The sequence below is a fragment of the Danio rerio genome, chromosome 2 (genome assembly GCF_052040795.2).
Source record: "Danio rerio strain M-AB ecotype USA chromosome 2, GRCz13ab, whole genome shotgun sequence".
NCBI classification, from domain to species: Eukaryota; Metazoa; Chordata; class Actinopteri; order Cypriniformes; family Danionidae; genus Danio; species Danio rerio.
Window position 1 is genome coordinate 5,831,292 of NC_141022.1, and position 15,270 is coordinate 5,846,561.

General features: G+C 36.2%; 1 protein-coding gene and 1 long non-coding RNA gene across 2 annotated transcripts; one reads left to right on the forward strand and one right to left on the reverse strand.

The window, feature by feature from the left end:
• The first annotated feature begins 427 nt into the window (after positions 1-427).
• On the forward strand, positions 428-6,275 carry LOC108182396 (uncharacterized). Its single transcript, XR_015478154.1, has 3 exons — positions 428-711; positions 1,286-2,583; positions 2,781-6,275. It is a non-coding gene; the product is annotated as an uncharacterized LOC108182396 (long non-coding RNA).
• A 2,476-nt stretch (positions 6,276-8,751) lies between these two features.
• ptmab (prothymosin alpha b) lies at positions 8,752-11,905 on the reverse strand. Its single transcript, NM_001098730.1, is given in 5 exon segments — positions 8,752-9,394; positions 9,478-9,575; positions 9,655-9,733; positions 9,811-9,873; positions 11,763-11,905. Coding segments are annotated over 5 exon segments (321 nt in total). The 5' UTR covers positions 11,808-11,905; the 3' UTR covers positions 8,752-9,358.
• Between the last annotated feature and the right edge of the window lie 3,365 nt (positions 11,906-15,270).

Below are 15,270 nucleotides of genomic sequence, written 5' to 3' on the forward strand. Positions count from 1 at the left end.
AAAGTGGATGTCAAAGTCAACATACTTCAAAATATCTTCTTTTGGGTTTAACAGAAGAAAGAAACTCAAAAAGGTTTGGAACATGAAGAGGATGAGTAAGTGATGACAGAATTTTCATATTTGGATGAACTATCCCTTTAACAGGCCTATTACTAGTAGGCTACCATGAAAACAAATAGGCGGTCTATAGTTTTTTAGGCTAAATAGGTTTTATAAACTAAAAGGTTTAAATGAATAAAACTATTTTCTTGATCACGAGCTGACCATGTTGTGTATGAGACCTCATTTCCTTTAGTCTTTTTAAGGTAATTTCCTTGACGTAGCTCATATGCAATGCCGCTTATCGCCAGTATGCGGCAGTAGAGGACGGTGAAATTTACCCAGTCAAACGGTTGACGATTTATTTGTAAGGAATGCTTTTCAGTTTGCCATATCCACCGAGAACTCATGGAGTCTGCAAGTCTGTGCAGTGTAGTGTGTGCCGCAAGGCTAGAAATGTTAATGAAGAAATAGTTAAACGCACATAGACGAAACAGTTAGCTTTCAATTTTACATTGTTAGCATGTGTGGACTGTGTTTACCAGTCAATTTAAATAACAGTTTCAGCTTTTCATCTGTCAGAGAAAGTAAAAATAAATGATTTGGAGACATTTTAAACGGAATATCCACCGAATATGGTTGTTTTATTAGCCTACTACACCCGTCCTTCTGGTAAGTAGCCTATATAATAGCCATATTTCGTAAAGAGTCAACATATTTGAACTTACAGACAAACACTATTAATAATTGAGGTAAAGTTGGTTTTGTATTAGCACATTCGTTCAGTGACAACTTGTAACATGTTTACTACATTTGTTTACATTATACTTTGAATATTCGGTCTGAAATCGCATGCAAGACTTTAAAACAACATTAGCACTGTTTAATTGACTCAGTCATTAGCTGCTAAGATACTTTCTGAAGATATACTATTAAAGAGAAAGTCCGAATGTGTGATTATGAAACCAAATTGACCTTAACCCAGGTTGTTAGTTTCAGTTTTACTCGTTTAATGCTATTTATTATCCATCATTTGCTTCTCTTATTCAGTTAGCGTCTCCTTTCTAACACTCACTTCCTTATTTCTGTTTATTTCCTCAAGTACATCTCTCTGAGCATTATGACAAACTTTCGTATGCCAGAAACACGTCGTCATGTCGTTTGTCAGGTTAGACTAGGCAACGACAGGTCACCGAATATCAGCAGCCAGTATTTTTGACGTGTATTTGCATGTATGGTTTGATAGATGGGCGTCATGCTGTTGTCACATACCAGCAGAGATGCTGAAGCCTCAGATACTCAAGCTGCTGCCTGCATATTGAGATGCACTTCATTGAAGGCTGGTCGACACCTGCCATCCGGTCTAGACTGAGGCTGAGCAGCTCTTATCAAGATCAAAGCACCGCCGTGCACGGAAAAACCGGGAAATGTAAGAGTGAGAGAGAGGTAAGGGGATGAAACAGTATGACAAAATGTGAGGCGAATTAGGAGATTCAGCAGCATGTAGCCTACAACACTGAATATTTAGTATTTTGTATAGAGTTTGTACAGTTTTTGAGTTCTCTGCTGAAAAGAAGACACCATCACAGACTTTTTACTACAAATACTCTTACAAAACATCACATTTTAACAGGTAAAACCATTTTATCTATTGTGTTTTGATTACATTACAGTAGGCAATACATTAGAGACCCAATAAGCAGATTGTTTTCATTATAACCATTACTAATTCTATGAGGGTTTCTATTACATTCAAGCAAATACCATCAAAATATTACAAATATCAAATTTTAACCATTAAAACCAGGACAGTTTGATGGTTTCTACTGTGTTTTGATACACATTCCAGTAGGCAATACAAACTGAGGACAGTTTAATGGTTTTTACTGTTTGCTAAATATATTCCAGTTGGAAATACAGACCCAATTGGAACATATTGTTTCCATTAAAACCAATATAATTTGCATTATAACCATTACTAATTCTATGATGGTTTGTACTATATTGAAAAACTGGGAAATGTAAGTTTGAGAGAATGGAAAGGGATAAAACAGTATGAAGAAATGTGAGGTGAATTAGGGGATTCACAGACTTTTTACTACAAATACCATTAAAAACCATCAAATTTGAACCATAAAAACCATATTAACTATTGTGTTTTGATTTATATTTTAGTTGGCAATGCATTAGAGACTCGTTAGGAACATTTTGTTTCTATTAAAACCAATGTAATTTGCATTATAACCAATACTAATTCAATGGTGGCTTCTATTATATCCAAGCAAATACCATCAAAACATTACAAACCATCCAATTTAATCATTAAATCCAGAACAGTTCAATGGATTCTAGTGTATCTAGTGTGTTTGGCTCATATAGTATAGCAGTAAGCAATGCATTAGAGACCCAATATGCACATATTGTTTCCATTAAAACCAATATAATTTGCATTGCAACCATTATTATACGATGGTTTGTATTATATTCAAACAAATACCATTAAAACATTACCAACCATCACATTTTAACCATTAAAACCAGTTAGTATATATATACATATACATACATACATATATAAATATTCCAGTAAGCATTACATTAGAGACTCAATTGGAACATATTGTTTCAATTAAAACCAATATAATTAGCATCTTAACCATTACTAACTCAAAGGTTCTATTATATTCAAGCAAATACCATCAAAACATTACCAACTATCAAGTTTCAACCATTAAAACCAGAACAGTTTAATGGTTTTTACTGTGTTTGCTATATATATTCCAGTTGGCAATACATTAGAGACCCAATATGAGCATATTGTTTCCATTAAAACCATTATAATTTGCATTATAACCATTACTAATTCTATGGTGGGTTCTGTTATACTCAAAAACTGGGAAATGTAAGAGTAAGAGAAAGGTAAGGGATAAACAGTATGACAAAATATAAGGTGAATTAGGAGATTTGGCAGCATGTGGCCTACAACACTAAATATTTAGTATTTTTTGCAGAGTTTGTCCTTTTTTTGAGTTGAATTCATTATTTAATGTTGTCTCTGCTGAAAATAAACGCACCATCACATACTTTTTACTACAAAAACCATTAAAAAACACCAAATTTTATACATTTTAACCATTGTGTTTTGATATATATTCCAGTAAGCAACACATTAAAGACCCAATATGAACATATTGTTTCCTATAAAACCAATATAATTTGGATTATAACCATTAATAATTCTATGGTGGTATCTATTGCAGCCAAACCAATATAATTAAAACATAACACACCATCAAATTTTAAACTTTAAAACCAGGACAGTTTAATGATTTCTATTGTGATTGTTTTATATATATTCCAAGAGGCAACACATTAAAGACCCAATAGGAACATAATGTTTCCATCAAAACCAATATAATTTGCATCATAACCATTACTAATTCTATGATGGGTTCTATTATGTCCAAGCAAATACCATCAAAACATTACAAACCCCCAAATTTTAACTATTAAAACAAGGACAGTTTAATGGTTTCTACTGTGTATATATTCCAGTAGGCAATACATTAGAGACCCAATATGAACATATTGTTTCCATTAAAACCAATATAATTTGCATTATAACCATTACTAAATGTATGATGGTTTCTATTATATTTAAATAAATACTATTAAAACATTACAAACCACCAAACATACTCATCACAACCAGGACTGTTTAATTGATTATGGTGTGTTTTGGCTCATATAGCAGAAAGAAATCCATTAGAGACCCAATAAGCATATTGTTTCTATCAAAACCATTATAATTTCCATTATAACCATTACTAATTCTATGATGGTTTCTATTATATTCAAACAAATACATCTAAAACATTACAAACCATCAAATTTTAACTATTAAAACCGGGACAGTTTAATGGTTTCTACTGTGTATATATTCCAGTAGACAATACATTCGAGACCCAATAGGAACATATTGTTTCCATTAAAACCAATATAATTTGCATAATATCCATATCCAATTCTATGATGGTTTCTTTTATACTTAAACACCATTTAAACATTACAAACCATCGAAGTTAATTATTAAAACCAGGACAGTTCAATGGATTATAGTGTGTTTGTGCACCAAGCAACACATTAGAGACCCAATAAAACCAATATATTTACATTATAACTATAGACATTCTATAAAGGTTTCCAATATTTGGTGACTACTGTATAAGCACATGTTAGAGTCTCAAAATGTGGCTGATTAAGTCTTTAACATGCGCACTCGTTTTCTTGCACTAAACCACAAGCATTCAGCCTCCTCAAACCTGACCCTGAGAAGCCTGAAATAGACGCCTACTTAGACATGACATCAGCCAGTGTTTTAGCCAAACACACACATCTGCCGAGCCAAATGACCTACGCTTACAAGTCTGTTGGGGAAATCTCAGGCAGTGAGGATGCAGATGTAAGAGAGCTTGCATGTGTTAAAAACCTCTTCTGGCAGGATCGCATCTACAGTTGTCTTTTCTTAACCGTTGACGTGCATGTGGAAGAGGTTGTTTTCAATCAAGTGGTTCTGGTGATGCGCAAAATTCAGATAGAGGGCAGGAAGTTAAAAACTGAATAGGAAACATTGGGGAAAGTCCATATTTTTGCGATTTATACCATATTTCTAAGGAGATATAAATAGAAAATAAGCACATTTGTTGGGCATGATCCTTATATCATGAAGGGGACCCAAGTTTTCGACTGAACTCAAGTATATTTGCCTGCATTTGAGGCAGTAGATAGCTACTGTAAGCTATAACATGAAACAAGTGTTAAAGTATTATAATATTTTGAAGCATATTTGAATTAAACTGTTGTAGTAATTATATTGTTATGGTACAACACATCTGTAGTACTTAACAAATAATTCAATAGGCTTCAGTTTCTATAATTATACACAATGCACCACTGTTTATCAGTTTACTATGCTGCAGTACTCTGTAGCATTCATTAACAAAGAGCTGTACACAATATACACTTTACTATAGGGTTCAAAAACATATTATATATTACTAGTTTATTTTCCATGCGTATAGCGTTATATCTTCCAGACAGATCCGTGAAAAGCTGATGAAAGCACTCAAACACGTAGATGCATAGTCCAAACTCCAAGCAGAGTAGTCCAAATTCGGTTCTGGAGGGCCGGTGTCTTGCACAGTTTAGCTTCAACTTCATTTACCACACCTGCCTGGAGCTTTCTAGTACACCTAGGCTGTTTCTCAATTCCAAGAACGCAGAGACTAGAACTTGCATTCTTGTGGAGACCGGTCTTGCCAGGTGTTCTCGGAAGAACGAACTCTGGACTACACGAGAACAGAGAACGCGACCTGTGAGGAATGAGATGCTGCGTTCTTCCTGATGGTCACGTGACCTCCATGCGTTTTAAATGGAAAATTATTTAAACATTACAGCATTCATACAACGATTTATTGCTTTTCCCCTTTTCAAAATATATACTCTGCATAAAAACATAAATATGCATTGCACAATATAAATAAAACTGATTTTAATACGAATTTCAGCAAACAAACACCCTTAATGTGTTTATTCCTTTATTAAGATGTCCATGGTAATGTTTATATTCACCGTTTTATTTAGGGAAGCTCCTGAGGTAAGTAAGTTATATCTTTAATAATAAACCTGTGTAAAATGCTGCTCTTCCCACCTCCAGTCGCAATGACTTCTGGGACTTTTAGAACGAGATCGATGCTCAAGTCTGCATCGTTGCATCCTTGATATCAAGAACACATCCGGGAAGTTTCACGCGTCCTCCGTACTTGCAGTCTTGAGTATTGGAACTGAACTTTGGCAGCTGATGAAGACGTTACACGAGAACGCAAGACCTCTGAAGAACGCATATTGAGAAACAGCCCTAGAAAGAGCTATATTAGCTGGTTCAAGTGTTTTAATTGAGGTTGGAACTAAACTTTACAGGACAACGTCCTTCCAGGACCGAGTTTGGACATCACTGGTCTACATTATTATTATTATCATCATTATTATATATTACATGTGGATGGTAAAAAGTGTTCCACAATAATAACCGTCTTGTTTTCCTTGTAATGGTTGCATTTCGATTTGTTAAGTCGATGAACTTACCATCAATCATTTAATGCTGCTGCATATCTCGATGTTAACGTTACAGTTGTTTATTTCGCAAAAATGTCAATAAAGACATGGATTATTATTGCAAAACAAGACGGACATTTCATTGCAGGGCATATTATTTATGTTCTTCTGGATTTTGTTTACATTAGATGGTGTTTGTATCTGATTTTTATATAATGTAATAACATGTAATACACATAGCTAGGCCTGTATATAGTAATTATTAGTGCAGTCACGTGAATTATCGTGTTCAAAAAAGTTTGTACACGTTAAAATAGTGAATGAATGTTGCTACATATTGAATATATTGTTTTTAAGCCAGTTTCTTGAGTTTTCCCCCTTTTTTGAGCAAAAACTTTTGAAAGCCTATTGGCATTTATCATTTTGGTCAATTTAAATAATTAAAAACAACATAAAACAAACATGTTTATCTGCTGATAGCGATTACTATGTAGAAGAATCACTTCCTGCCTTTCATCTGAAAGTGCTCCACAATAATAGCCGTCTAGTTTTGTTCCCAACGGTTGCATTTCTTTTTGTTTTTCAACGCTGCTGCTCATCTCAATGTTAATGTTATTCATTTCGCCAAAACAACAGTAAAGACTTGGATTATTGCGAGACAAGACGGAGATTTCATTGCAGTGATTGCATGGCAGGGTATGTGATTTGTGTTTTTCTGGATTTCATATACGTGTGATAGTGTTTGTATTTTATTTTTATTTAACTCATTAACATTATACACATAGTTAGGTCTGTTTATAATATTTTTTAGTGCAGTCAGACTAATTATGGTGTTCAAAATAGTTTGTACACATGAATATATTGAATGAGTGTTTATTGCATGCCGCCCTTTCTTCCCTTTTTAAGCCAGTTTCTTAAACTTTCCCACCTTTTTTGAGCAAAAACATTTGTAAATCTATAAAAGCTGTTCGGCATTTACCATTTTGGTCAATTTAAATAATTATAAACAACAAAAAACAAACATTTTTATATTGTGATAGCGATTACTATGTATAAGAATCACTTTCTGAGTCCTACCTTTCATCTGAAAGTGCTCCACAATAATAACTGTCTAGTTTTGCTCGCATCAGTTGCATTTCTTTTTTAGTCGATGAACTAACCGTTTAATGCTGCTGCTCATCTCGATATTAATGTTATGGTTGTTCATTCCACCAAGTAAAGATTTGCATTATTGCAAAACAAAACAGATTTAATTGCAGGGCAGGGTATGTTCTTCTCGATTTTGTATACGCTTGGTTGTGTTTGCATCTGTTTTTATGTAATGCATTAACATATAATACACATAGCTAGGCCTGTATAAAGTAATTATTAGTTACTACACATATACTATAACATATACACATGAATATATTGAATGAATGTTCATTACACGCCACCTTTTCAAGTCAGTTTCTTGAACTTTCCCCCCTGTTTGAGCACAAACTTTTGAAAGCCTATAAAAGCTGTTCTGCATTTATCATTTTGGTCAATTTAAATAATTATAAACAACAACAAAAACAAACATTTTTATATTGCGATAGCGATTACTATGAAGAAGAATCACTTCCTGAGTCCTACCTTTCATCCGAAAGTGCTCCACAATAATAACTGTCTAGTTTTGCTCGCAACAGTTGCATTTCTTTTTGTTTAGTCGATGAACTTACCGTTTATTATCTTGATATTAATGTTACGGTTGTTCATTCCACCAAAACGACAGTAAAGATTTGCATTATTGCAAAACAAAACAGATTTAATTGCAGGGCAGGGTATGTTCTTCTCGATTTTGTATACGCTTGGTGGTGTTTGCATCTGTTTTTATGTAATGCATTAACATATAATACACATAGCTAGGCCTGTATATAGTAATTATTAGTTACTACACATATACTATAACATATAAACATGAATATATTGAATGAATGTTCATTACACGCCACCTTTTCAAGTCAGTTTCTTATACTTTCCCCCGTTTGAGCACAAACTTTTGAAAGCCTATAAAAGCTGTTCTGCATTTATCATTTTGGTCGGCTTGAACATTTATAAACAACACAAAACATAAACATTTTTTATCTTCTGATCATGATTTCTATGTAGAAAAATCACTTCCTGCCCTCTATCTGAGTCTTGCACATCATCAATGACACCATGTGGAAACAACCTTTTGGTTTAATGACTTGCACAGGATGTAGATTTACTAAAAACTGCTTTAATATGGGTGATGACTTGAAATAAAAAAATCAAGCATCATTGAAATTCCTCTTTTTAAAAGTGCTGAAAATGAAATATAATAAATTTAACATATTGATGATCTGTTTTTATACAATTTAAAGAGATAGTTCACCCATAATGGAAGATTATCACTTACCTTTTACTTGATCAAACCTAAAGGAGTGTTTATTTAACAGAAAATCTGTTCATTTACTAGTTTAATGTGTAGCTGATGTTAACAGTCATTGAATAATATACCAAAACTAGCGTTTCCCAGGCTTGATTTGACCCGACACAATTAAAATGGCAAAATATATTTGATTTTGAAACAAAGAACAGGTGTAACTCACAAAATAAAAGTCAAGTTTATTGTTGAACAACAAACTCCACACATACAACAAACAGGCCAAGGTAAAACAAATAATGTAGACAAAACGAAATCGAAAGAAACCAAAACTCCTTTTCTTTGGCCTAGCCCTCCCATACAAAAAAACTAGTTTATGGTACAACTAGTTATGGTACAACTAAAGTTCATACATAAAATTTACTGGAATGCTCTGAGTTCGATGGCTGTTGATTTTTTTTTTCATTTAATATATGTCGTCTATGTTGAAATATCGAGACATGGTCAAACAAGTAAAATTTCTTAAAGAAGCACCGTTTTGGTCACAGGAGATCATGATAAAGTGGCTGATCTCTTCACAATATGTACAAAAATATAAAATGTAAATAAAAATACAAACAAATCCTTGTCTTGCGTATTTCATTGTGAATGCTGGAAATCGAAGTTGTGGCCGGTCCTCTAGAAAATTTTGAATTGGGGGTCAGTTTGGTTGGTATGGGTGACAAACTTGAAAATGACCATGTTTTATGTATTTGAGTCCATTATGCCACTGGCTCCAACAGATGGGTTGAAGTAGAGGCATCTACACCTGCTCAGCAATATGAAACAATCCTTTTAATTAACCTTCTGCTTCTTGGGGTCGACGTCATCCTGAAAGAAAACACGATTTTAGTAAAACATATTTTTTCTTTAAAACATGCAAGGAGTGATGACTCCAGAAATAATGATGGTACCTCATCATCTTCATCCTCATCTTCATCATCATCAGCACCCCGCTTTGTTCCTCCACCTAGGTCTTCATCATCATCATCCTCGTCCTCATCCTCATCACCTGCAATACACAACAATTAGCCATTGATTAAAAAGTGTTGAATTATGGTAACATCAGCAACATCAAATGTTGCACCTACCCTCTCCTTCTTCGTCATCTTCATCTACCTCATCGTCATCTTCATCATCAATTTCTGGCTCTCCGTTCTCCTCGTTCTCCTGTTTACAGATTCACCAAATGCTTAGGTGAACACTGCATTTAACGCTTAAGCAGTAAAGAGGTCAAGCACATTTACCTTTCCATTAGTAGCATCTTTTCCGTTTTCCTTCTCCTCGATGAGCTTCTTCTCCTTCAGGTCCTAAACGGAAGAAAAACAAACATTTGTTTTTTTTTTATGACAGGTACTTTGACACATTTAACTTTGCCAGAATTGGAGCCATCTGTGTCCAATAGGCAGTCTCAATGCAGATTACGACTGACGTGAGCAAAACGCCCCCTATGCGCACAAATTTAAATTGCACCTATAATGACGCCCCTCTGACATTGACGCCTCATTGGCTGCAGCAGAGAATTTCGCCTGTCCATCAACGACTCCTGCACTCCCGCCTCTCATCGAAAGAGCTCGTTTGTAATCTGACACTTTAGTGGGGATTCGGCGGCTGGGGTTATTGTGTAAGGAAATTCTAATAAACAACCACACTTCGGCGCGATTGCTTGGGTTTTAGCGACGGAAAACACGCTGTATCAAAGATACACGCTGGATAATTCAAATATACAGGGTTGTGGTTCCCACAAGCGGATTTCGAACTCTAATGAAGGACAAAGAAGCGCAGGCATGGCTTTCACAATCTCTTCATCCCCCGAACACGACAGAGTTCGGCATGCCCGCCACCGCCGCCGTCACGTTAACCTGGATTTCGTTCGCGCAGTCGCAGAATTGACAAGAAATCTTCCGCGCAAAAACACACACACACACACACACAACCTGTCATAATGTCAGAATATCATGTGCTTATCGCATTAGCGCTGACGGGTCTCGTTTCAATGTAAGCACACAAAGAGCTGTTAAATGAGTCTTACCCATGCAAATATTTTCATTAATTCGTTTATATAATCTTTAGCCCTTAAGCCGTTTATCAACCACATCAACTAGGACCGCCCCCTTAAATTCACCGACGTCCCTGGCTTCAAACTAGTAAACCAACAAGCCCACGTTGCCGTTACACACGGAAAAATGTAAACTATTGAGAAATATATTAGACAGATTTTGGGGGGGACTCGCACATCAAGCGCCCCTGTGAGTTTAAAGGGCTTTCAGGTACGAGACACCACGAGTAGAATATTAAAGATATGTCTGTGTAAAATATTAAACAGGAAATAAAATGTATATACATTTCACTTTTATTATCCGTACAATGAAATGGGTTAGCCCATTCCGGCGGTGAAATCCGATGGACTGCAGCGTCGATTCAAGTTCCGCGTATCGGCTGCATCAGAATCAATCGGAGTTTGCCACAACAGTGGGTACTTACAATAAATCACTAGACTATTAAACGTTCATGATTCTTCATTTCACAACTGTTTGTGATTTAATTGTGTACTATTTAATTTCGACTGAAGCACCATGGAGCCAGGGATAAACCGGTAAACTTTCAGCCCCGAAGCGACCTACCTACCCATCAACGCGGCTTTGGAAACCCGCGGTAATGCATGTTTGCTACAAACTAACCCTTAATGAATGAACGGATTGGGGAATAAACGTCTAGTCAAAACGCTGCACGAAGCCTACCCAAGCCATAAAATCATACCCACAAACAAAATGCGAGTAATTTGTGTAACAAATATGCTTAAGAGCTGGAACGCGAAATGCAAAGAGTGGCAGGTTTAAGGATTTATCACGGTTGTCGTCCGCAGCTCACATCGCCGCTGTTCAAAGGGGAACCGACACGCTTGTATAAACAAAGAACCCGCGCGCGCAGACTGTTACATTCCGGACAATGAGAAATTGCGTTCGAATGTGTTCCAGTTCCGAACGCGCTACAATGTATCCATTTACATTCCTCGTCAATTTAAATCTCCCACGGAGCCGTTATCGAACACTTTTCTTTTAATCTTTAAAAAAAAGGATCAACGGCTCTTTCCGGCTCCAGCCAAAAATAGACTCCGCGTTCACGTTCAATCTGAACTAGAACAACAAATGTAAGAGTGAACGACCATTTCGTTCATTTATCCGCGTGGTGTTCTTACCTTTGCGGAGATTTCCGTTGCGGAGTCAACCTTTGCATCTGCCATAATTAATGTTGTGTATCAATAGAATTGGAGCGCAGGAAAATGCGAGAATAATCCGCCTGTGTCCCCCGACAATCACTATTGTAATGAAGCTTTCTTATGCCGACGGCATGTGATGAAGGAGCCTTTAATATAGATTTGTAGGCGGAGCATTAGAGGCGGGTGCATGCGTTTGATAGGCCAACACGCTCCATAGGGCGTGTCTTCAGCGCAGTAGAGTGGAACAATGGAAAGCTAAACGTAAAAAGACACACCCCCAGCCGGCCAACAGAGAGGACACACCTCCTACCTCCGCTTTTCTCGCATACAGACACATCTGTGCACCGCAATTTTACATTTTCCTCAACAAAAGTGTGGACACGACATACTAACTCTTACGTTTGATGTTCTTGTGAGCTCATTAAGTCTTTTACGTAGCAAACGTCTCCTATCCACTGGCGTTTAAACGTTCCTGACCCCTAAATCACCCCCAAACACGACACCTTCATGTTTGGTAGATGTGTAGTCAACATTTGGAAAAGTGAATCACGTTAGAGAAATGTTTTTAAAGCGGTGATGGGGTGGAATTTGGGAAGCGGTGTGTTTTCATGCCAGATGCAGCCCCTCCCCTTTCCGTGAATTTCGCACTAAACTTAGCACTAGTTAAAAAGCAAAAACACCTCTTTCTCTCTTTCATCTGATAAATTAAATGAGAAGAAGCACACATGCTAAAACATCACCGGAAATGTCGAGTTTGTTGCATGAACTACTTCGCAACAAGACGGACAAGTTTATGGTAATAATCTTATATTGTTTACCCCATTAAAAACCTAACAACACGGTGTAAGGTGCATCTGCTAGCGTTCTTTTTTTTTGAAGTCTTTCAATGGCATTTCTCAATTTGGACTCACGCATTTAAAAACCTCAAACTACACGCGTCTCATCCTTTATCATCCGGGATGAGTTGCATTTAAACAAAGCAGAAGCCATAACCTCGCCGGCGAACATAGAGGGGAGGGGAATTACAGAGACTTCATCATAACCTACATTCAAATTCTACTTTGATGACGAGTCTTATTGCGGGCGCGCGCATCTGATTGGTTGTCGAGACGATTTGTGTTGACGGTTGACGCTTTGCGCGCAACTATTGGACGCCTGAGACGTCAATAAAAGAAATGACCCACAGTACGCGGGAAAGCCTGGAAAGTGGATTCGGAAAGATCCCTGGCCTGGAAAGCGGTTTATAAGAAGAGCCAAGGTGGGCGTTTGTAAATAAGTGCTGTGGCATCACAGTTTGGGGATAAATATGTACACTTTTGAAATGACAAAGAGGAAGGCCTTGTTTATGAACTAAATTAACAAATATTGACGAATAAATAATGATTTTGCTGTAGGCTAAAATTAGACTGATACTAAAAGCTTGGCACACCTAGCAAAAACCTGTTCAACTAACACATGCAGGCCATCCTGCCAATCTAAACAGATAGAATGGGAAAAATACGTTTGCTAATAAGACAGATAAGCTATAAAGGACATCATCAACTAATAACAATAGCATTTAATAACAAAACTTAATAACAATAATACAAATATATCATATATATATATATATATATATATATATATATATATATATATATATATATATATATATATACCTTTTTTTTTCTAAAATACTTTTTCAAAACATTAACTTATGTTATGTTGTAAAATTACTATGAAAGCTTTTAATTTGTATATTGGGGGATTTTCATTGATTAATTTTATTTTCAGCTTAGTCCCTTTATTAATCAGGGGATTAATCGACATATGTTCTACACAGCAGATGCCGCAACCCATCACTGGGAAACATCTATGCACACTTATTCACACACATACACTACAGCCAATTCACCTATAGTGCATGTCTTTGGACTTGTGGGGAAACAAAAGCACCCAGAGGAAACCCAAGCCAACAGAGGGACAACATACAACCTCCGCACAGAAATACCAACTGACCCAGCCGAGGCTCGAACCAGCGACCTTCTGGCTGTGCGGCGACAATGCTACTCAATGGGCCAGCGTCACGCCGTTAGGGATTTTTTTTTATTATATATAAAAGTATTTCAAAATATATTTCAAGGAAAATACATTAACAGCTGACAGACGATTATCAGGTCTAAAACTGTAACAGACAAAAGTTACAGCTATATTTGTACAGCTGTACATGTACACTCACCGGCCACTTTATTAGGTACACCTTACTAGTACCATGTTGGACTCTCTTTTGCCTTCAGAACATCCTTAATCCTTCGTGGCATAGATTCAAGAAGGTAATGAAAATATTCCTCAGAGATTTTGCTCCATATTGACATGATAGCATCATGCGGTTGCTGCAGATTTGTCGGCTGCAAATCTATGATGTGAATCTCCGGTTCCACCACATCCTAAAGGTGCTCTATTGGATTGACATCTGGTGATTGTGAAGGCCAATTGAGTACAGTGAACTCTTTGTCATGTTTAAGAAACCAGTCTGAGATGATTCACACTTTATGACATGCCACGTTATCCTGCTGGAAGTAGTCATCAGAAGAGGGGTACGCTGTGTTCATAAAGGTATGGACATGGTCAGCAACAATACTCAGGTAGGCTGTGGCGTTGACATGTTGCTCAATTGGTACTAACGGCCCAAAATATGCCAAGAAAATATCCCCCACACCATTACACCACCACCACCAGCCTAAACTGTTGATTCAAGGCAGGATGGATTCATGCTTTCATGGTGTTGATGCCAAAATCTGACCCTACCATCCCAATGTTGCAGCAAAAATTGAGACTCATCAGACCAGGCAACGTTTTTCCAGTCTTCTATTGTCCAGTTTTGGTGTGTGAATTGTAGCCTCAGTTTCTTGTTCTCAGCTGACAGGAGTGGCACCGCTGTGGTCTTCTGCTGCTGTAGCTCATCCACCTCAAGGTAGGACGTGTTCTGATGCTCGGTTTAAACTGCAGCAGATCGTCTTAACCATGTCTACATGCCTAAATGCATTGAGTTGCTGCCATGCGATTGGCTGATTAGAAATTTGCGTTAAAAAGCAGTTGGACTGGTGTACCTAATAAAGTGGCCGGTGTGTGTACATTTTATACAATGGCATGTAATATATTTCTGTAAACCGAAACTACTTAAGAATGCAATTCCTCTAATTATTTTCTAATCTAAAATATATGATAGATACCTTAGATATATTTTAGATTAATTTTATGATAGGTACACTGAAATATATTTTAATATATGATGATTATATGATTTTATTATATATATATATTATGTGTATGTGTAAAGTTGAGCCTCACAGTTAAAATATATTTCCATATATATATATATATATATATATATATATATATATATATATATATATATATATATATATATATATATACATACATATAAATAGATTGTACTTAAAATAGATTAACTTAATTATTATAATTATTACTTATTAATTTATAG